The sequence below is a fragment of the Amphibalanus amphitrite genome, unplaced genomic scaffold, assembly GCF_019059575.1.
Source record: "Amphibalanus amphitrite isolate SeventyFive unplaced genomic scaffold, NRLGWU_Aamphi_draft 000015F_arrow, whole genome shotgun sequence".
Taxonomy (NCBI): Eukaryota; Metazoa; Arthropoda; class Thecostraca; order Balanomorpha; family Balanidae; genus Amphibalanus; species Amphibalanus amphitrite.
Genome location: NW_024881511.1, coordinates 1,024,397 through 1,046,107, shown reverse-complemented (window position 1 = coordinate 1,046,107; position 21,711 = coordinate 1,024,397). Strand labels below are relative to the sequence as shown.

Here is a 21,711-nt window from a genome sequence, read left to right as displayed (position 1 = left end):
CGGCCGAGATAACCCGACGTTTGACCTTATCACGTGGAGAAAGCCGATCTAATCATTGAACTCGGTCACATACCGTTTAAACGGAATATGTGGTTCAGTAACCTACAAACTACAAAATAGTGCAATCTTATCGTAAAATTGTTCACACTTCATCTTTTATTACTACTTGGAAATGGGACGACTGAAATATACATTCGATATCACAACTCGCATCGTTCACCAGGTAGTTGCAACCCACATATTCAGAAATTACAAATAATGTGAAAAGGGGAATTATATCAGTCAAATGGTTACTTAATAAGACAATTGACTGAAAAAACTGTAGTCTAATCTTTCTAAATAAATTTAAATCTAATCTGGATGTTTATAGTCCTCGCGTATCTTTAATCAGTGACATATACCTGACAAAATATAGTATAATACAAGCACTAAAATATAAACATACAACGTGATTGAGTTATGTTTATCCAATAGCACTCAAATGTCAACAATTCCTGTCCCTACAGTACCACCACATTCGCAAGGAAGCCGAGCCTATTTTGCGTCACGTCGGTCATTTCAGGATGCACATCTGGGTCGAACCAGATAATGACAATGCTGGAGCTATCGCATATCATTTATCAGGGAGCATCAAGTTTTTTTCCCTGGTAAGTATCATTCGATATGCTTATTACTTGCAATGCCACATAACTATTATTTATTCACAAAATATGGTACAAAATGAAATCGTTATTATAAAAACAAACACACTACAACATTTCCCAAGTGTGTTATTCCTTCCGTATTTGTAAATCTCGAGTACATGATTTGTTTATTGCGAGTGTAGCTGCGTGATATCCTTTCTGTGGTCCCTCAGCCGGCGATCATTCAGGTCTGTAGCCGCGGCGCCCGCGGCACTGGGCGCCTGCCATTGTGTGTGCTTTGCTGCGGCTGATGAGGGCTGGCAGAGATTGTCGGCTCCCGCTGCGACTCTCAGAGAACGGAGGGAGATGGGGAGAGAAGGAGAAGGAGAGGAAGAGGGAGAGATTCGCTGCAAGGAGTGATCGCGGCGCCACGCCATCCAAAGGAGTGGGGAGAGGGAAGAGAGTGACCGGGGCGAGGACTGAGGAGTGGTGGGTGAAAGGAGGTGATAGAGAGCAGTTGAAGGGTTGAACAGGCGAGGGCGGTGAGAAAAATAGACGGTAAAAAAGAATCGGTGGTGAGAAGAATGAAAGTGATGAAGACTTGAACATTGAGCACTGATGACAATGAAATGCAAACAGTCAAGTGGCTATGTTCGAAACGCGTAACGTTTGAATACCGACAATGAGTTGGAATCTTGCTAATTCATCCATAGAAAGATTTAAGGTAATAAACCAAATGTGACGGTTGAATGAAGCCGGTCGAATGGTGAGCAGAAAGGGTTACAGCAGTACCTAAAACTGTTTTCAATCAGTGATGCTGCATAAATTAATTAATTATATCACTTTATGACACGCTAGCTTATCACACCTCCAAACGACAATTGTTTCATGTGCCATTGCTCCTGAAGTGTGTAACATGTCGCCGTTATCCACGTTCCCATCAATTTCTCTGTTGACTGACCTGACTGCCGGCCGCGGCTCTGCCGAGTGGACCACGCAGAACAGAACCGTCTCCTCGCCCTGGCGAACCTGCTGGGCCGGCGATGAGGCCACGATCCGCGGCCGGGTCGACACAGAGAGCGGCTCTGGAACGACACAGTCGGGTTGACGACCGTCAGGGAACAGCAGACACAGAAGGCCGGCTGGAGCCTCAGGCGGGCCCACACGCGGTCCCGGCTAACTGGCTACATTTGTACTGCTGTTTAATGTGTGGTCGCTTTATCAGAATGTTGTCACAGTTAGTGGAGTTTCTGGAGTGTTTGTGGTGTTTCTATTTTATTGTCTTTCCGAACTTTGCCGACAATGTCAAAAGAGGCACCAGCCTCCGATATAGTGATCCAGACAAAGGGGGTCGTAAATAAGAAACAGCAGCCCTCTGTCCACCAATAAAAATCAAGTAATTGCTGTCCCAATATCGGATTTGGGCGGCTGCAGTCCGGTCATCTGGCTAATGTATCAGCTGTTGTGTCTCGTTGATCAATTTTATTCACTGAAACAGGATGCTGTTGAAGGTTAATGATACATGTCACTGGTTTTAGAGTTAGACCTATGTTAGGTTTGTGTTTAACCCTCGCGGGCCCGTGGGGGGCGTTTTTCGCCCCCCCCCCCCTGGCGAATATTTGCGATAACTCCCGAACGCTTAGGGATAGGAAGGCGAAACTTTCAGTACCTTTTCTCCCATCAATTTGACATCTTCTGAAGTAAAAAATTTGGACCTAGTCCCCTTGATGACGTCACAAGGTCCATTTTTCTAGACCCCTGCACGGCAAAAATCGGCGTCACAGACGCAAACTTCAAATAGCTGCTAAAAATAGAGTTTTAGAGATAAAGACAAATTACGAGCACGGCTGTGTAGCGTTTGACCTAGAGAAAAATAGAAAAACAGTTTTGGTGACCTGAGGTCAGAGGTCAGGTCAACGACCCCGAAATGTGGTTTTAGTTTTTCACAAATAACTTCGACAAAAATGGTCCTAGAGCTACGGCAGTGGTACCATCGCATTCGCCTTGTCAAGCCGCGTCGAATGATATATATTTTGTTCGGAAAAGGTCAAGTTTCATGTTGACCTCATGTGACCTCGAATGACCTCTGGTTGACCTTGACACATGAAAGGTCGTTTATGATGGATTTGTACCCGCTGATCACGAATCTGGCATCTATTTTCCTCTAAGCCTTCATTTAGAGCTTCCGGATGGCAAAATTGTCTTATTTATTATTACTAACTTGAATCAGTGAAATAGCCTCTAGCAGGGATACTCTTCTGTGACCTTGACCTTTGAACAGCCTTGTATCGTAAGATGAACCACAAATAGGGAACTGATAAGCCTCAAAACATTTCAAAACATCTTGGAAGTTAGCACGCAAGATGTGCGAAAAAGTGCCATGTTTGAGGTCAACTTTGAGCGTGACCTTGACCTTGACCTTTGATTTGGAGCACATTTTCAGAATCCTCAAATTCTCTTCTTTCGTTTGACACCCAATTTTGCCGGTTTGATGCAGCCTGCCGTCCTCTAGAAGGCTTACTTTGAGATCACTACACATGTGCCGGTTTTGGCCTTTGACCTTGACCTCTGACCTTGAAAATTGACCTGAGGTCAAAAATTTTAGGTGCATTAGAATCGTCTCGTAAGGACCTTTCGTTTGGTATCTCTTTTGTTTCCGTAGCTCCCTTATTTACGGAGTTAGACATGGGGGCGAAAAACGCCCCCCCCCCCCCGGGCTGCGGTGGCTGGGATTACCCCCCGGGCCCGGCCGGGTTAATTTAAAATTAACACCCAATTGATTGTATATTAGTTTGGTAGATGAGGAACAGACTAGTTCCGCACTGTGGCCGAGCTAAACCAGCAGAGCCACATTCGCCCACTTCCTCTAATCTGCAGAACCTTTTACGGCGCCAACGGGATGGATGGAGCCCATGTGCCACCCCTCCCCCAGTAACCCCGGCTCGGCGGCAATCATCCAGTCACCCCTTCGACCCGACACCCTCCCGGAGCCATCATTTGCCACAGGATGGCGGAGATAAATCGCGGATTACTTCATCACTGGAGAATATCATGGCGCGCGAGGACGGCTTTTTATCCCCACCGACCCCTGCCGACATCAATTGGTGCCTTAGGAGCGACGCGATATAGTGCGAGCGTGACCCGGGGGCCGCCCACCAGCTCAGCAAGTCAGCTCTATCGCCCAAAAGAGAGGGTGAATTACGGAGCGCTCCGCTTCCAATAGGTGCTATTGGAATTCCACAATAAAATGAATATTATTTTAAAGCCTTTTCCAAAGACATCGCATGCCGATTTTATTAGAAAAGAAGTCAGAGTGGTGAGTAAAACGTGACGTACCTTGCTCGATGATGCGTGCCGGCTGTCGGCTGATCACGTGACCGTCAGTTAGTGTATGCACCGTCCGACACGTGTAGCGGCGAGTGACGTCATCAGTCGTGACGTCACGCACCAACAGCTCGCCCGACGGCAGCATGTGATGCTTTTCATCTGAAAATACACAGAGATATTCATGAGAAACATTATGGCGCCACGTGCACCGACCAGAAGTCACAAAAAATTCCCCATATCGGTACAAAGAGGCTGAGCTGGTGACAAAATAAATAACTTAACGTGATATGCAAATCATTGCTTTTTTAGGAACGTAAGTATGCACATACAGCCCACCGCTAAAGTAATGTAGGGTTTTACCAATCTCAACGGTTGGCTTTGACTGGCGATTGTTTAACCCGCGCGGGGCTGGGGGGGGTAAATTTTACCCCCCCCCCCTCGCGAATTTTTGCAATATCTCAACAACGGCGGCGCGCAGCGCCGCCAAACTTTCAGTACCTTTTCTTACATCAATTTGACACGTTCCCTGAAAATTTGAGCAAAATCCGTCGGAAAATTTTTGAGAAATTGACGTTTTAGTGACGTCATGTTCGCCATTTTCGCCTCAAAAACGGCAAAAGTTCAAACGCCGCTAACATCTTCATTTTTAAAGGAATCAAGACGTAACAAAAAAGGATATACGTAATTCTACTTTGTCTATCAAATGGCTATCTCGGTTTTTTGAAAATTTTGGATTTTGGCCCAAATTTTTTCAAAAAACTGACTTTTTTGGGAAAATAGCTATAAAATCCAAAATTTTGAGTGTATCGAAAAAACCGGAATATATGTCAGAGAAGTGGTCTATGTGTACCTACATACCAAGTTTTAGAAGAATCGGTTCAAAAATGTGGGAGTTATTCAAAATTATATGACGTCACGACACACAAAATTTTTGAAAATGACTTTTTTGGAAGTTCTAGACCTCGTACGGAAACAAAAATAGCACCATTCGATTCGTGAAAAACTGCATCAGATAGACACCTTTTTAGGCCTTAACAACCAACTTCAAAATTTGACCTCACTTGACCTGACCTTGACCTGACCTCGACCTGAAATTCATCCAGAGGTGGTCCATATCACTTATTGAGTGTGCCTATTGAATTCTATGAGTAAAATGACCCCTAAAACATGTGTCGCACATGCCCTTTTCTATATTTTGTTTTTGGTGACCTGACCTGACCTGACCTGACCTTGACCTTGACCTCTGAATGATATTGTATGCAACGAATATTGTCTTGGTAGCCTAAGAACACGTTTTGGGCGATCAGTCTCAGTCCATGACTCCATTCTTCGGCAACTACGGTGCAAGGCCGATACTGTAGGAACTTGCAATTTGTACCCTTGACCTGACCTTGACCTTGACCTCAAACTTAAAATTAAGTACATGTTTTTAGTTGTTCGTGATGAGATCTTTCGATTGGCGTTTGAATTTTCCAAATCGGACCATTAGTTCGGGAGATAACAGGGGGGGTAAATTTTACCCCCCCAGCCCCGCGCGTTCGGCTGGAGACCCCAGTCCCGCGCGGGTTAATGCGGAGTGATCGAAAAGAAGATGTCAATAGCTAAAGTTGCAGCTGCAAGGGTGACGATACATATAAGCTACATTCAAAGTTTCATTGTAGTCTGGTTAATCGTTCCTAAGCTTCAGAAGCAGAACATACCCATGACTGAAACCCCACATTACTTCTGCTGTGGACTGTACTAATCTCGTGGGAGAATATCAGAGTTCAGATTCCACAGGACTGGCTTCAAGTTAGGTCTCCTTTCAACGTGATAAGACATAAATGCGCCATGCGATGGTTTTCTTCGCAGTATTTTCTCCGAAATTTTCTAGCAAAAATCTGCATTGGATATTACCTATTTGAAATACAAAATGTAGGTACAGCAGGTAGCAGGTAGGTAGGTACGGCAAGCAGGTAGGTACCTTTGGCCGCCCAAAATAAATCTGCATCACAAACATCGGTCAATATTAGCTTTCTTTGGAACTGGTCATGCAGTAATGCAGCCAGACAAATTTGCTTGCGATTCTGTCCGGCTTTTGAAATCACAACAGTCTGCCAAGTCGCATAACACTCAACTTTGATGAGATCGCTGACATTCACAAAGCCTAGCAGGCAATCAACAAATGTACCTGTTGGATTAAACCTCCTTGCGTGTGATCACAATTTTGTTTGCGTTTCCAGTGCATTTAACTAATGAGATCGTGCCAGCATAGAAATATGGTGTGGCATAGTTCACTGGACCCGGGCATCACAAAGCCACTACCGCGTCGGCTAGGCTCTGCACGGGGCAAACTCCAGCTGAGGTTTCGAGCACAATCTCTCACACGTTTCTCTCGCCGCGCCGGTACGGACGTATGTTACTGAGAAATTTTAACTGGGTTTCAAGTGTGGGGTTAACGCTGTGAAGTACTATACTAAGAGAGCGGGTGCTTATGCGAAAAGAAGGTTAAATTATTCTTACAGCTCTACGACGGGTCATAAGTGTCACTATAATATCAATCCTGCCCATAAATATGAAATAGGGGTCCATAAAAATATGCATTAATATTTGAAATTGTGTACGGTCACATACTTGGCAAAAACACGCTGCAACGAGCTGTTTATATGGAATTGGTGCTAAGCTAAGAGCAGGATTCAAGCCCAACACGCAAAATTCCAGCATTCGTATGAAAGCCACCCATCACTGGGTGTATGTTGGACGAGCCTCTCCCCATCTATCGGAGCCCACATCCCCGTCAACTCCTATCTGATCGGCTGTCTCGCGCCCCACTGAGCGCCTGGAACTGTAGCCGCTGAAGCCTCTGCGCGCGGGGCTCTGTTTACAGTTAAATTGTCCGCCTAAGCGGCGGTGACAGGTCGGCGGTGACGGGCGCGGTGCGGTACTCGGTCCGACACCATCTCCGCCGCTCGCCGACCGCCAGCTGGCCGCCTCCTGAGACCATCTGCAAGTCGGATAGCCGGCTCTCTTTGAACTGCACTCGCTCCGGGGAGAGCCGGAAACGGCCGGAACTGGGCGCGATGGCGGTAAAAACTGGCGGGCTGATGGGGTGTCGAGACGGGCCCATCAGAGCGGCGGGTGATGGATGCGGCGGCAGACGCCCGGACCGCCGCGCCGGCGCGGCGGCCCGCAGAGATCGCTGATCGACAGCGAGAGGCATCGAGAGGCTGGCACGGCTGAACACACTCACAATATGTCGGTGCCCCAGCGGCGACTGAAAAAGGATCTGCAGAGACTGCAGTTTTGGTAGGGCCGTATAGACATGCGGACGCTCGAGCACCACTGTTACCGAGGGGGCCACCGCAGCTACTCATTGTCAATTAATGAGTGAAAACGCAATGATTTAAGAGCACAATTGGGTCCCAAATCCAGTCAAATAGGCATCTACGTTGGATTTTGCATGACGCATCCAGAGCTCTGTCAGATAAACATTATCTGCCCACCTCCAACAGATTTTGAATGATGTATGAAATTAGACTCGTTGGAATGTAATCTTACGTGGGCGATATACATAATTAAAGGGCAAAGCTCCTTCCGCAGGCGGCGGCGGTAAAATGCATAGCGCTGGTTCTTATGGCCACTTTCGGCCGGGTCTATTTGGTGAGTGGAGCTCGGCCAGCGGTTTCACGGGCTCGGCCGAGCGCAGATGTCGGAGATAGCACGGGAATGGAACGCTAGGTCGGGCTGGACCGCAAACCAACTATGTACGGCGCACTGATGGGACCGAGCTGGAACCCATGAGCCTAAGCAGAGAGACTAAGCCCCACTGATAGAACTGACCTATAGGACTAACACCCGACACATTTCTGCATAGACTTAACCCACTAATGAGACCGAACTACATCCACTGATGATACCAACGGCCGTACTACACTGAGATTGACGACAGATAACCGCGTCCCATTCTATTCCAATTGGCTACGACGTTAGCCGTGGCTCCCCGGATCTCTTTCATACGGATTTTGAGAAACATCGCACAAGCCAATTCAGCAAATTGCAAAAGGAATATGGAAGAAAAGAATACATATTGTTATGGGTAACACAGCTCGATTTCCGTTGTTTCTGGCTTCCGTATATTTCAGTAGAGGCGAGAATATAAAAGGCTTCCACGCTTAGAAACAGGCTTTCAGCTTTACTTTTCCTCCAACTGAACTTTTATTCCTACCTTCACTTCGATGTTCATCGTAAATTCGTTGCGGATGCTGAATTAATACATAAACTACTACATAGTTAGATACTGCTACATAAGCTACTAAATAGGTACAGAACTACTACTGCATCAATGCTTCAATGAAATAAGCAATTTTATCGTTTATGGCTTAGTAGAGTTATGTTTTTCCTAGAAATTTGGCGACGCATAGGTATTACTTACAAATGCTCCAGGCTTATATTTTAGAGGAAAACATTGACGTGGAACCAATCAAAACGCGGATACAGGATGACGTAGAAAGCAATATACTCAAAGTCTTGCACAGCTAAGCTTTTTTATCATCGAGTGATCGCCAATATCGGGAATTCCACGTCGTTCTATAACCATAATGGGCCACCAGCTACCGTCATCACCCACTGAAAGCCATTTCTGTGAACAAGACCGAGCACTACCAGTGATGAGTTGACCGCTCTGCGGCGGTATTACGACCCGGCAGTCTTACCTCCAAACAGAGTCGGGTAGACATTGAGTGAGCTGTCCACGGCCCACGAGGTGACCTTGACCACGGCCCGCACGTGCGCCGGCACGTGGCACGTCAGCACCGTTGTCTGACCGAGCGGTGTGCGCACGTCGGCGGCCGTGATCTCGTAGTCTTGGAGTACCACTGGAAGGGGAAGGGCGTCGTCTGTCAGTACTCAGGACATCTGGAAAGTGGCCTCCGACAGTTCACAGTGTCACTGTTTGGAGGGTCGACCACTGAACACCACTGGTTGGGGTTGGGGAGCTTTTGACCACCAGTATTCACACACTAGATGAAAATCGATTTCGACCGTCAGCGCTGGAAGGGTTAACACCGAGGGGACGCCTAAGGTCCACCGCGAAAAATCGACGAGAAACGGGGCCAGATGAACAAGGGCCGCATTAGTAACTCGCGGATGACAGGAAGAGGAAAAGTGCTGTTATACTAATGGACCAAGGTGATGAGACCGACAGTAAATAAAGGAACTCTGAAATATGACGGCAGTCGGCAGCTGTTGTAAAAAAGAAAAGAGCACTTAGACATCAGCTACCTAAAAAACGACCAGATTTATTTGTCTGGCTATACGTACATAAGTTACATTATTTACCTAGGAAGAAGAAATTAAAGTGCCGAGTGGTTAAGCAAGCAAACGAAGAAGCAAAATGAACGCTCGTGTCATACATTTCGGTGTCATACTTTACGCTGATCGGCGATTGGTCACTGATGGTCACGACTGCAACTCTACGTGACAAACACCTTGTTTATAAATTTCGTCCAAATGTTGAGTGTGCTTCTGTGGTAGTATAGGTTTCATCCGTAATAAACCTTGTCGTATGGCAAAACCAGCACACCATACCCACGCCAGTTTTACCACTGCTAATTAAGATGGAAAGTTTGATGAACAAGTAAGTATGTAAGTACATACGCGATGAAACTTTCCGGGCCAAACAAGTTGTTCTTTTCGTCTGGAATTATCTACCACCGGGCTGTGACACTCGCGTGTTACCTACTGGTCACACTGGAGTGTGAGTTCGCGTGATGCCATTAGAGGCTCTCTCGGCTGCGTGGCTGTGGTAGTTTACACAGCGACACCCGTGTTTTGCGGGTTCAGTCTGGAGCCAGCCGATGATGATTTGGGCGAGGGGGGGCTGATGATGGGGGGGGGGCTGGCGTGACGAGCCGTCACGGTGCCGGCGCGGGTTACAGGCGTGGTGTTACCGACCGGTGGCAGACCATCTACCATCGAACACGACATGCCGACCGTGTTCCCCATTACCGGCGAGAGCTGACGAACCCCAGTCTCTGCCGACCTGCCGGTAGACGGTGTCGGCACGATGGACGGCACCGGCCCCAGCGCCGAACAGCGGTACGAATGTAATTAGAAGTTAGAGTGGCAGCTGCAGATCCCAGCTCTGGTGCATGTGTCTCCGGAATGGACGCCGGCCCGCTTCGACACCCGCTCGGTGTCACTGATGACTCTTCTGGCCCACCAGCAGCTCATTCCAGCCATCTGGAGCGAACTAATTACACTAATGGCCATTCTCTGTAAGCTACAAACTTCACTAATTCCCAAAGACGTTGATCGAGTTAATGCACTGGTGCCGATCAACCAATTGAGAACTTGAGACTCTGTAAATTAAATTAGACAGTTGAGATTCCCAGGGATTATGACAAAGATGCCTGCTGTGTCTGTTCAATGCCAGAGCTCCGAGCTGTCGGGGCCAAGGCCGGGACCGTAAATAATTGATTATCGATTTCCCGATTGGCTGCGGCAAGACACGAACATCCATTGCCCTGAAACCGGAAGCTACATCCACACATGCCGGAACCTTCCTAGCATTTTCCATCTAGCTACCCGCCCTGTGCCGAGCTGGCCCACCTCACTGCACATCCCGCGACCTGCATCTTCCCGATTCGTCTATTAACGAGGCTCTCACCCGACGAACGGCGCGAGGCCGATAAAGTGCCGCGCCGTATCGTCGGAGGCGACGGGAGCGACGGGAGCGACGCCGCAGAGCACGGTGGTCCACCGCTGAACCGCGTTGAAAATCGTGGTTCTCCCAGTCAACCCTGGTTGTCTTGGCTAGCCGTAACTCACTTGAATAGCCACGGCTACTGACTAGCCACAGCTTACCAAGCCAAGCAGTGGCTCTCCGGCTAATTGTATATTCGCAATCGGCTTGCTAACCGATGTGATTCTCGCGGCTAACCAATGTGCCTATGGCTCCCTCCGTAGCTGTGGTTCTCCCGGATATCATGGCCGTATTTATCCCCGCTCGCCGTAGCTAGTTATATACGGCGAACCGTATACCTTTCCCAGCCGGCTGAATAACCGATGTGATTGTCGCCGCTACCCAGCCTGCTGTTGCTCGATCGCCGGTTATGATGAGCAATCACCACTCGCTGGAAACTCGCAGAGAAGCTGGCTTCTTTCAAGTCAATCTAGACGCAATTTTATCAGAATCCTAACTTATTGTGCCAGCTAGAGCTGACAGCGGTTCTTTATCAGCACCAAGTTTCTTTTCCAATGAGTTCAGTTCGTGGTATTTCGATATGAACGTTGAACATGATCAATGAAGTGACTCCGAACCCTGCTCGCTTTTCGTATCAGGTTTGACTTCCTGATCGGTCTGGATGTGTTCACCTGCCCTGTCGATGTCGGACGCTGCAGCCGGCGCCGCGTCTGTAACCATCGGCTCACCAGCACCCCGACGTGGTCCCGCGGGCCGACCGCTTCCCGAGACGCAGCTGCGACCCATCACAGGCGGCGGGGCGCGGCCTGCGACCTCTGGGCCGCGGGACGCCGGCCGGCGCACATCCGAGCAGCGGAGTGCCACCATCGACCCGGCTCCAGACGACCGGTGGGGGAGGGTGACCCGTGACAGAAGACTGTGGACACCATGACAGGTTCCGGGTGGTCGAATGTAGCGGTGCCTCGGCACACGACCTCGCCGGTGTCGAAACTTACGCCTGGCGGCACCGGCCTATTCCAGAACACAGATGACAGTGGAGATTAGAAGTCCACACCGCTCTGACGAGCCGTCCAGACGCTGCAGGGATCATGACTATATTTGGCTGACAGGTTGCGGATGCTCGTACTTTTAAACCGTCAGATAATTAACCCGCGCCCCGTAGGGCTACCGGCGGACCCTACCACCCGTAGGGGGGGGCCGTTTCGGCCCCCCCCCTAAGATCTCGGAAAGTTACCGGCCGATTTTCAAAATTCAAACGGCGTTCGATAGCCCCACCCGGGAACTACCTTGTGACCAAATTTCATTGACCTAGGTCAAACCGATGACGTCACAGGTCAGGTCAAAGGTCAGATTTTCACCGTTCACAGGCAATTCAAGAAATGTGCTGTGAAAGCGAGTAAATTGGTAATTTATTGAAAACCATCGATGGTAAATTGTTCGTCAAACACATACTTTGCTATCTGAGGTCACTGATACCAGGTCAGGTCACAGCGAGGTCAGGTCACCGGGGGTCACAATATGAATGTGTCGTGTGATACATGTTTTATGGTCCATTTTACATGACAAATGCGATTATGTGGGTTAGGCAGCCTTTGGGGCCAGCCTAGGTCACGATTTGGTGAAGGTCAGGTCAAGGTCAGGTCAAATTAGGTCAAATTTCAAAGTTGATATTTTTGCATAAAATGGGCATCGATTCGATGCAGCTCGTCACGGGGAGTCTAATGGTGGTCTTCGTTTTGCTCTACGAGTTCTAGAATTGCCAAAAATTGGGTTTGAAAATTTGACGTCATCATTTTTGAACAGTTTTTTCGCTATAACTTGGCCAAAAAACGAGGTATCGATCTGAAATTTGGTATGTAGATAGAAGACGGTAGGCACTATCACATATATTCCGGTTTTTTCGAAACTCAAAAAACTTTTTGGATTTTTAGGCAAATATATCCAAAAAATGCTTTTTTGATTTTTGGGGGCTAAAACTCAAAAATTTCGAAAATTCGAGATAGCAGTTTTGTAGCCCTGTCAATTCTACACCTTTTATGTCTTGATCATTTTTCTGTATCTTCAAAGCTGTAGTCCTGACAGGTCTTCTCGCGAAGGTCTTTTTTCGGTCGAAAATGACAGAACATGACGTCACTCTGACGTCATTTGTGGCCAACCTATCAAAGCCTCTGGAAAAAATTTTTGGTCACAATGTGTAAAATTGATGCCCGGAGGGGTCCTGAAAGTTTGGTGGCGATATCTCTAGCCGTTTAGGAGATATCGACCGAAAAGGACAGGGGGGGCCGTTTCGGCCCCCCCCCCTACGGGGCGCGGGTTAAGGGTGCGTTTCACGCGTAACGCTATGAGAAACGTTTTTCGTAAATATCTGGAGCATCGTTGCTTCGATTGCCTTCGTTTTTGGATATGTTATGAAGGACGTTAACCTCGTCATCACATAGTGGTTACCGTTGTTCTGCAATCCACATACACTGAGCAATTGAGACAAACATATTGCCAAATCAAAATTTCAAACGAATAGAACTCAACAACGGATTGTCGTACGACTGTGATGATTGCAGTTTTGGACTGACGAAGTCAAGGAAAACATTTCCTAGCAAGCCTTTTTTCCAATTTTGTACTATGTTTTGCATGATACAATTTTTATCTTGCAGTGCATTGCATGAAAGCCATGACAACAATTTCAAAAATATGGCTGCTAGGAATCATAAAGACATCGATTCTTTACACAGTCCTGTAGAGTGAATCATCATTGCATGCATCACTATGCAGTTCTATTCATTTAAAAGTCATTGCACAGCTAGTTCATAAAATCGCCGAGAGATGTCTCTGGCTGTATGGCCCACGCGTTTCGACGGTCTCCCTCGGCTCGTCACTCAGCGGCGTTTGTTGACACAGTGTCACACCCATTAGTTACGGCGCTCCGCTGGCGTGCGGCCGCCGTCGAGGTGCTCTGAACCCTCCCTGCTAAGTTTCGCCGTGACCAGACGGGTCGGAGACTCGTCCCACGATCTATCCATGAGCGGCGCTCAGCCAGGCGTCTCCTATCGCGCGCCTCTCACTCTTGATCGGGAGTACGCTGGGAAGAACTTCTGAGAAACTGACAACTTTGAAAGAAGTCACAAGTTTATGTGAGTGGTATTACGAACAGCGAACAGGTATATTTTGACAATAGGTATTTGACATGACCTGGGCAGTCGGAACTGAACATAAATAATGAAAATAACCAGCAACACCTACAAATTCCATGGAGACATAGACCCAAGTGATGTGACGGCGAGACCAAACATCAGTTCGACTGTTATGTCAAAACCCTCGCCCTAGCAGGGTATTTTTCATACCCCTCCCCCGGCGTTTCGAAACTAAGCGTCGTAGCTCGCTTCGCAACAAAGAGCAGTCGATTGCTCTCAACGAGTACCTACTCGCGATTGATGGTACCTACATTTTTTACCCTAATTCAATATTTGACCCAGCAGGTCAAGTTTCGGGGAAAGCTGTAATTATCCAAATTAATTAACCAATATTGGTGAATCTATGAAAGATAGCGACATGAAACCTTCATGACCGTGTTTCTCAACGAATTGGCAACAAAATGATATATAACCCTCGCCCCCGCTGGGGGAGGGGGCATTTTGCCCCCCCCCCCCCTGTGGTTGTTCCTGAATAGCAAGAAAACGGCGGCGTGCAGCACCGCCAAACTTTCAGTACCTTCCCGGGCATCAATTTGACACCTTTACACAAAATTTCAAGTCTTAGGTCACCTTACGTCAGGAGTTATTGAGGTCAAACTGAGGTCATGTTCGAGCAAAAATGAGCAAAAAACATGAAATCTTGAAACGCTCACAAAAGCTACAGTTACCAAGCAATTTCAAAGTTCTTTATATGGTCATGTAGACAAAAGGCGGCGCTACAAAACTGCAATCTCGGATTTTCAAGTTTTGGGATTTTGACCCCCGAAAATACAAAAAAAACGCAAAAAAAACAAAAATTTTCGCATTTCGACAAAACGCTACCAATGGCCACCAAAGTTGTACCTACCAATGGCCTTATTGCATCGTGCACTGCAACTTTCAAAGGACTCAGGCATCTACTGTAGCTCTGAAGAGGTGACAAAATTGCAAAAAAAGTGTTTTATAAAGCATATTCTTCTGTGCCTTCTGATGCGATAGTCCGGCACTATACAGTGTAGCTCATGCTGATTGCTGATAGCTCATGCAATAACCCGAGTTTCGAACATCTAGGATATACCTGAACTGGGTGACCTAAACTTTCGAGACCGGGGTTCCACAATTTCACACACGATGAGAAATTAATGCATGATAACCGAAGGTTTGTTGTCAATAGTTAAAACACTATTCTTTAGAATTGTGTTTTTCTATTAAAAACCAATATGAGTTCCCTGACAATTTGGCAAAAGCTGCCTGAGATCAGTAAGCTATGCCAAGTTTCGCGGCGCTTATACGGGCAAACGAAAACTTGCAAGTTTGACCAAAAAACGCCCCACTTCCCCAAGCGAGGATTAATGAAGCTAACACTATGAATGTGACTGAAGCTGCTTTCCTGTACCTCATTCTGTTAGCCCTTTCATTATTCCGGTCTTTCCCTACCCGTGTGTCGGCGCGGGTTCGGCCCAATGTAGTTCGACTGAGTGCTTGACATCTGGTCCTTTCCGCCCGGCCTGACCGGCGCGGCGGACCCGTGCCACTCCTCCCCGAACTCGCGGGGCGCGGATGGGGAGGGGCGGCCCGGCAGTCGAACCCCTCTGCGCTAACAGATGGATGGACAGGGGAAATGTGATACTTGTCCTACGACAACAAACCGGCGTTCAGCGCTAGAGCCATCTACTGGTCTAGAAACGTATCTCTATGTCGGCAAGATCCTCGCCAGGTGGTGTAAAGGTCGCGTGAAACGCACCCTTAACGGTAGCTCACCAATTTGTAGCATTCGATCGTTGAAAGGAAAGCTGCCAGTTCTTAGCCTGACCATTTTTACCCTCGGGATTCCCACACTACATTGAAGCGCAGTTCCCTACTAAAGTTAGCAGTGAAACAACTATGCCGCAACCATCAATGCGTGATGCGCAGCTTGAAAAGACTGCTCGGCTTGTCGATGATACTTTCAGTAGTTCCTTAGACCACATATGACGCATCGTCACGCGCCTGCCCATATTTACCGTCAACACAGCGCTGTTATAATACCAAAACCTTTGGCTGCAGGTGGCTGGCTAGGATTCGGCGCCTCGGCAGCCAGGTCGGGGCGACCGGCGCGCCGTGCAATAGCCGCTGAAGGATGGTGGGACATCGATCTCAGCTGCTGCCGATCTGGAGCTCGAGGCAAGCCGCGCGCTGAAAGAGCTGCCCAACGATAACCGGGGATGCGCCGCCGCCGCCGCCGTCGTCGTCGTGAACCAAGGCGGAATTTACCGAAGGCTAACTGTATTTTCATTGATAGCGTCGGTCCGGTGAAATAACACAATGTATCGCACAGATAGCGAGGAGGCAGCTCGGCGCCCACGGGGAACGATACGCATACAATATGGAGGTGATTTTGAAGCTGCACTGAAAACACTTTGGAAGAACGTTAAGAACGTACAGGGGTATTTAGACCCCTGTGGGGTAAAATGTTATGCCACCGTTTTTCAGAACCTCCATGGTTCTTCACGTAGACGGCTTTGCATTCTCATCAAAAGAATCCACACGATTCTTCCAAAGACTCTTATGAGGTTTAGGGTTTATAATAAGAGCGTTCTTAGCACCTAGATAAGAACCCCAAAGGGTCTGTGAAGAAGTCCCTGAGGTTTATAGGGAAACCACCCTGTATTCTGAATATCGGTTGTAGAACCCTTTCAGTTCTATTGCAATACCGCAAAATCCCCGTTCATTCGTCTATTGAACCTCCCATGCATGGCTATCGACCTGCGCCGTCACATCTGCTGCGCAAACACAGTACTTGATACACCTTAAAATGTATTACCTTCCTCTTTACTCTGAGCAATCAGCCTGCAAGTCTCCAGTCAGGAACAACCAGCCCGCAACCAGCCCATGCGATCAGCCCGCAACCAGCCCGCATTCAGTCTGCGATCAGCCCGCAATCAGCCTGCAGGAACGCTTTCCATTCGGCCGCGTCACTTGCCTTACACATCCAAGCCAAAGAACTCCAGGAGGCAAATATGAACACATTTTTAGCTTTAGCAAGTGGATGTTTTCACAAACACTGTATGTTTGCGCTATCGCCCATGTCAGCAGCCGGGTGGCGATATCGTATTCTCCCAAATCACATACAGTTTCTCCTTCCACCACCAGCCTCAAGCCAGCGTTTTCGACGATGTCGACGTCTCCGCGCGGCGCGCGCCAGGACGCTCTCCTCAGACTCCAGGGCCTCAATCAGAGCGGAGATGGCCTCGTCCCCTAGAATCAAGAGTCGGGCGGATGCGTTATTCAACAGGCAGGGAGTAAAGAAACTTAGATTGACTTCAGAGACCATGAGCCTACTCCAAAAATAAAATAATGCACTTGACATATAAAGTGCAGTATAGATAAAATATTGCACTAATCAGCACGAACATATGTTTATTAAAATCAGCCAAATTTATACCTAAATCAATTGACCCCAAAATGGCAAGCTGATTCTATTCCTGGTTTGTCTTCATTTGGAAGATTTGTCTAAGTACCACATGCATAATTTAAGCTATGGGGCATTTAAACAACATATAAATACTTACTGCATTGATTGGTCTTGCATATGAATTGTCTTCATCCAATGCATTCATCCATGCATTTGAAGAGCGTTGTGATATTGCTTATTATGGTCAATCACAAGTAATATAAATAATACACAACACTTGACAAGCAAAAAATTAACCTTATTTCAGTTCTTCAATATTTGATTACTTGCCATTCACCCAATCTTGCACCAGCCGCTCGTCACTGCACAAAGCGTGATCCAACGCGATCGAAAAATGGCGATCGCTTCCGGTGGACGCTAGAACGTGGTACCGCGGGCGTGGTCTTGATGAAAGCCATTACACTGATTAAACCACAACCCCTTCTTCTTAAACCCGATGCTAGTTCGTGCAAAACCTTCAAAGGGTTTATCTTTCGCGCGCTTGGTGTGACGTAATATCACGTGACTAGGGAGAACGAAGAAGAACCGGTGTCGGTCGAGTTGAAGCCCCCTTGGGGCCACTAAGATTGCACGCGAAGAAGCAGCACGTGTCTTCGGTCTATGTGAAACACTGTGTGTGTTCTTCATGAACCAGACATTCTGCTTCGCCTCTAAGCCAGTTTACCCTAATACCCAAAAAACCTAAGTGTGGAATATTTTAAGATGCTTTTGCATAACGTTCTTTCAACTTGTTTTCAGTGTGTAATCTTAACATAATGTCTGTTGGAAAACCGTCTGTGATAGTGTTGGCAACACATCGAAATACCTTAGCCGACCATCAGTTGGTCGACAACTGTCCAATTGCCACGAACATCGCTTGTGTGAGCTGCAATTCGGTTTAAAATAAAGATAATTACACATCAAGAAGTCTTGACGGACGTCAGATACAGACAGCCATTCATAGATCAACTTAGTCCGTGCTAAGCAATGCATGCAATATACATGAATACATGAATATTACATATTCTACTTACGGCTAAACGGTAAAAAAAATCCGTCGCCCGCTCCATTTACAGATAGCAGCGACGAACGGACAGTCGCTCGAGCTGGCATGATACCGCTTCCGATCGCCGGAATGGTTTCAGCGCCAACAGCCTTGGTTGAATTTTGTGCGAAATGATGACAAATCTTACCAATGGGAATCGTCGACATCAAGTAAGCCTTTGCGGCGCAACATATCTTGTCTACGCTAAAACTCCATAAGGCGTGCGACACTAACAAGATTTACGCTACCCCTCATGACAAACGGCACCGGCCTTGGCAGACAATAATGTGGGAACACATGTTCTGTGGTCCCACGAAATGTCCGACCGCCTCCATTCACGTTCGGCAGTGGTGCTGTCGGACGAAGGTCACCTTTCCCGTCTGGGTATACAGTCTATACAGGGCCACGCACATCTGACACGCTCGGTTCTCATCCGTCTGCGGCGGCGACAGGCGGGGAGGGTAGCTCTGGGCTGAGGCGCGCCGCGTATCGGGTTACCCTCCCTCTGCCCTGACCCGGGTCCTCTCCCTCTCCGTCCCTCTGTCCGCGCGTTCCTCTCGCCCGTTGGGACATCGCTGCAGTCCCGTTTGGCGATAAGGGACCGAACCGTCCGGGAGAGGGGGAGAGGTCTGTCTGGGCACCAGTGGTAACGGCAGAACAGAGCACTGTCCACTATAAGGTGTCCAACAGGTTACAGACGCTCCGGCAGGACATACCAGTGAGACAGTCCGGACACCAATGAGGTCCGCATAGCTGGCAATGCTAATAACACCAGCCTTTGTCTACTTACCCACGAGACACTCGCCAAAGAGATATACGATAAGCAAAGAAAGAGACAAAATAAATAGAAAAGAAAGAATGTGGAAGAGGAGTAAAATGAAATAAAACTATACAAATATTCCTTTCCGGGGACCAGCGGGCTAGTGGCAGCTGTTGCGAGGGTCAAGCTATTCTTGAGCTTTTACATATAGGCGGATATTGAAACGGTCTCAGTTCGGCTACGCGTTATGGTATATCGTAACGTGGCCATTGAATAACAGTACACTTCTAAAATACCGTGGAAATCATGTGCCTAATTCTACAAGAAACGACACGGATGAGTTATGCTAAAAGTAAAATGCATTTAAATCCATGAACCACAATCACACATTTGGAGCATGTTTCTTTACAATAGCAGGTTCTATAGTGGTACACGCCCCGCTAACATTTATTTGCGTTACTGCAGCAAATGTGAGGCATATGAGACGCCTTTATAAGTCCTCACAAAAAGCAGACGCTTACTGGCGAGCATTGGAGTATGTCAACGCTGAAGGGCTACAAAAGTTTACGGAACTGAAAACAGTGTGCTTAATGTCACCCGACAAAGAACAGTGAGCCATTACGCTGATGTATCTGATAGTATCGTTTATCTGACAAGCATTTCACTATTATTTGATTTTACAATAGAAAGCGATAAAGTCGCCGGTCAAATCTTCCGATGCTACAACAATGGCATTTGATTTGATTGATCCGGATTGCCGTCTGCAGCCGACGAAACAGACCCAGACGACTGGGGTTACTCCGAAGCCGATGGTGAATTTCCAGGCGGGAATTTTGTATCAAGCAATAGGGCAGCAATTCGCTTGAAAAGTTCATTTCTTTCCTTAACAGCATATTAAACCGATGAGTTTTACCATTCAGGTTTAAATGTTATTAAAGATTTAATGAACATGTTCTTCTTTTGACAGATGCATATCAAAAGCTATGGACAAATACTGTTGGACACATAAAAAACTGATTGATAGTGATGCTTTCAAAAATGATCTCCTACGATCAAAACAGTCCTCTTTCAAGCTATCGGCGCGTGTCAATAAAAATCAGACATTCTGAGCTTAGTGCTGGCTACTGACCACCAAATCGACCTGCCCTTTAGCAGGAAAGTTCAAACCTTGACCTGTACTCGGCATACAGCCGGTGCTCAGACCACAGTAGCCCAAAGTCCCGTGCCGGGTAGGCCGCCCGTTCCACTCAACCCGCCCACTGGCTTGGGTCTCAACAGCAGGGCTGCCGCCACCGCAATTCCGCCGCCACAAAATGAGATGCGCTGTCGACGGGCGAGCGTCCCGGCGACGAGAAATATCAGAATGCCGCCGCCGGCGCACTGGATAGAGGTGCATTTGTATGACGACTCGGCCGAGCCGCCGTCACCGTCAGATTGAGTCGCCGACGGCGGACAGGAGACGGAGACGATGGAGGTGCAGTTCGTCAGAACCGACGGTGGCGGCGGCCGTCAAGCTGATCGGATGGCTCGGCAGATGGACCGCCGACGCTGCCAGACCGAGGCTGCTGTTGTCGTCGGAGACATGGTGTAATGTTGAGCGAGTTGCAGACCCGCAGCAAAGAACCAGAACCTCAACTTAACATTCAACAGTAAACAGGGTGGTAGTTGGAAGAGCGGTCAGCTATGATCAAGACCCAGTTTTTTTATTTCAGTTACCGATATAGCAGCCACCTGTAACCGTTTGAACACTTACCATAAAATATCTGTTCTTGGAATTTTCACGATTAGTTGTCCGCTTTGTGGCTCAATCCATAAAACACAAGCTAGACTATTTGTATCTGCTGAGAAAGTAGGGATTAGGGCTGCGAAGTATAAGCCGACTATGATGTAGGTCAAAAGTCTTGATGCTGACCAGGTCAAGGTAATGGTATTAAGTTTCCAGAGCAGATATTTAGCCATACATACTTTCATTGACGTGAGGCTGGCTTTAGTAAGTGTTATTTCGACTCGGACATCTGCAGACAAAGTATCGACCAAAGAAACCTCTGATAAATAGTGGCCAACAATACAGATTAGTTGTTTCGATTACCCATTACCTTCAATGACGGTTAGGTACCTTTTTGCGCATTAATCTGCGAGGAGTTAACCGTTTTTTGATAGCAAGTCATATTTACCTCTGACGCAAATACGACGCTGCTGACGTCAACTGGGCAGTTTTGTCAAACTGTTTCTGACGCTCCCCTCCTGGACACCTGCGTCCACGGGTCGCGGAACCTCTGCTGTGATGTGAGCGTCGCCGAGCTACCGGACCCGGCTTCGCTCGCCACTGGAGCAGGTAGATTGGCTCTTCGGGGCGGATCAGGCCACCAGAAGCCATAGGCAACGTTCCGGTGACGACGGCCACTGGTCGACAATCGAACCGGTGACCAACTCAGAGAGGACCGGGACCGGACCGCTGATCGGACCGGGGTGATACTACAGAGAATTGAGGCGGCCCGCCATTTCTTTTTTTTTTAGTAGTCCGGCATTTATTACGAACAACAGTGATATTCTCACAAAACAAATGCACTGCATGACGATATAGTGGGGAAGCATCAGATGAACGATGCTTCAGATGAGCTTTTGACTGGTCTCAAACGACCCGAAAAAAAAAAAAATACGCACAATGATAGAC

General features: G+C 47.7%; 1 protein-coding gene across 1 annotated transcript in view; it reads right to left on the bottom strand.

Moving 5' to 3' along the window:
• The window catches only part of LOC122386280 (Down syndrome cell adhesion molecule-like protein Dscam2), a 143,879-nt gene that overhangs the window by 83,213 nt on the left and 38,955 nt on the right, over positions 1–21,711 (bottom strand). Inside the window, exons 4-6 of the mRNA XM_043375331.1 lie at positions 8,642–8,803; positions 3,960–4,109; positions 1,585–1,708 (exon numbers count right to left, since the gene is read on the bottom strand). Of these exons, the coding sequence (XP_043231266.1) occupies positions 1,585–1,708; positions 3,960–4,109; positions 8,642–8,803 (436 nt within the window). The remainder of the gene's footprint in view (positions 1–1,584; positions 1,709–3,959; positions 4,110–8,641; positions 8,804–21,711) is intronic.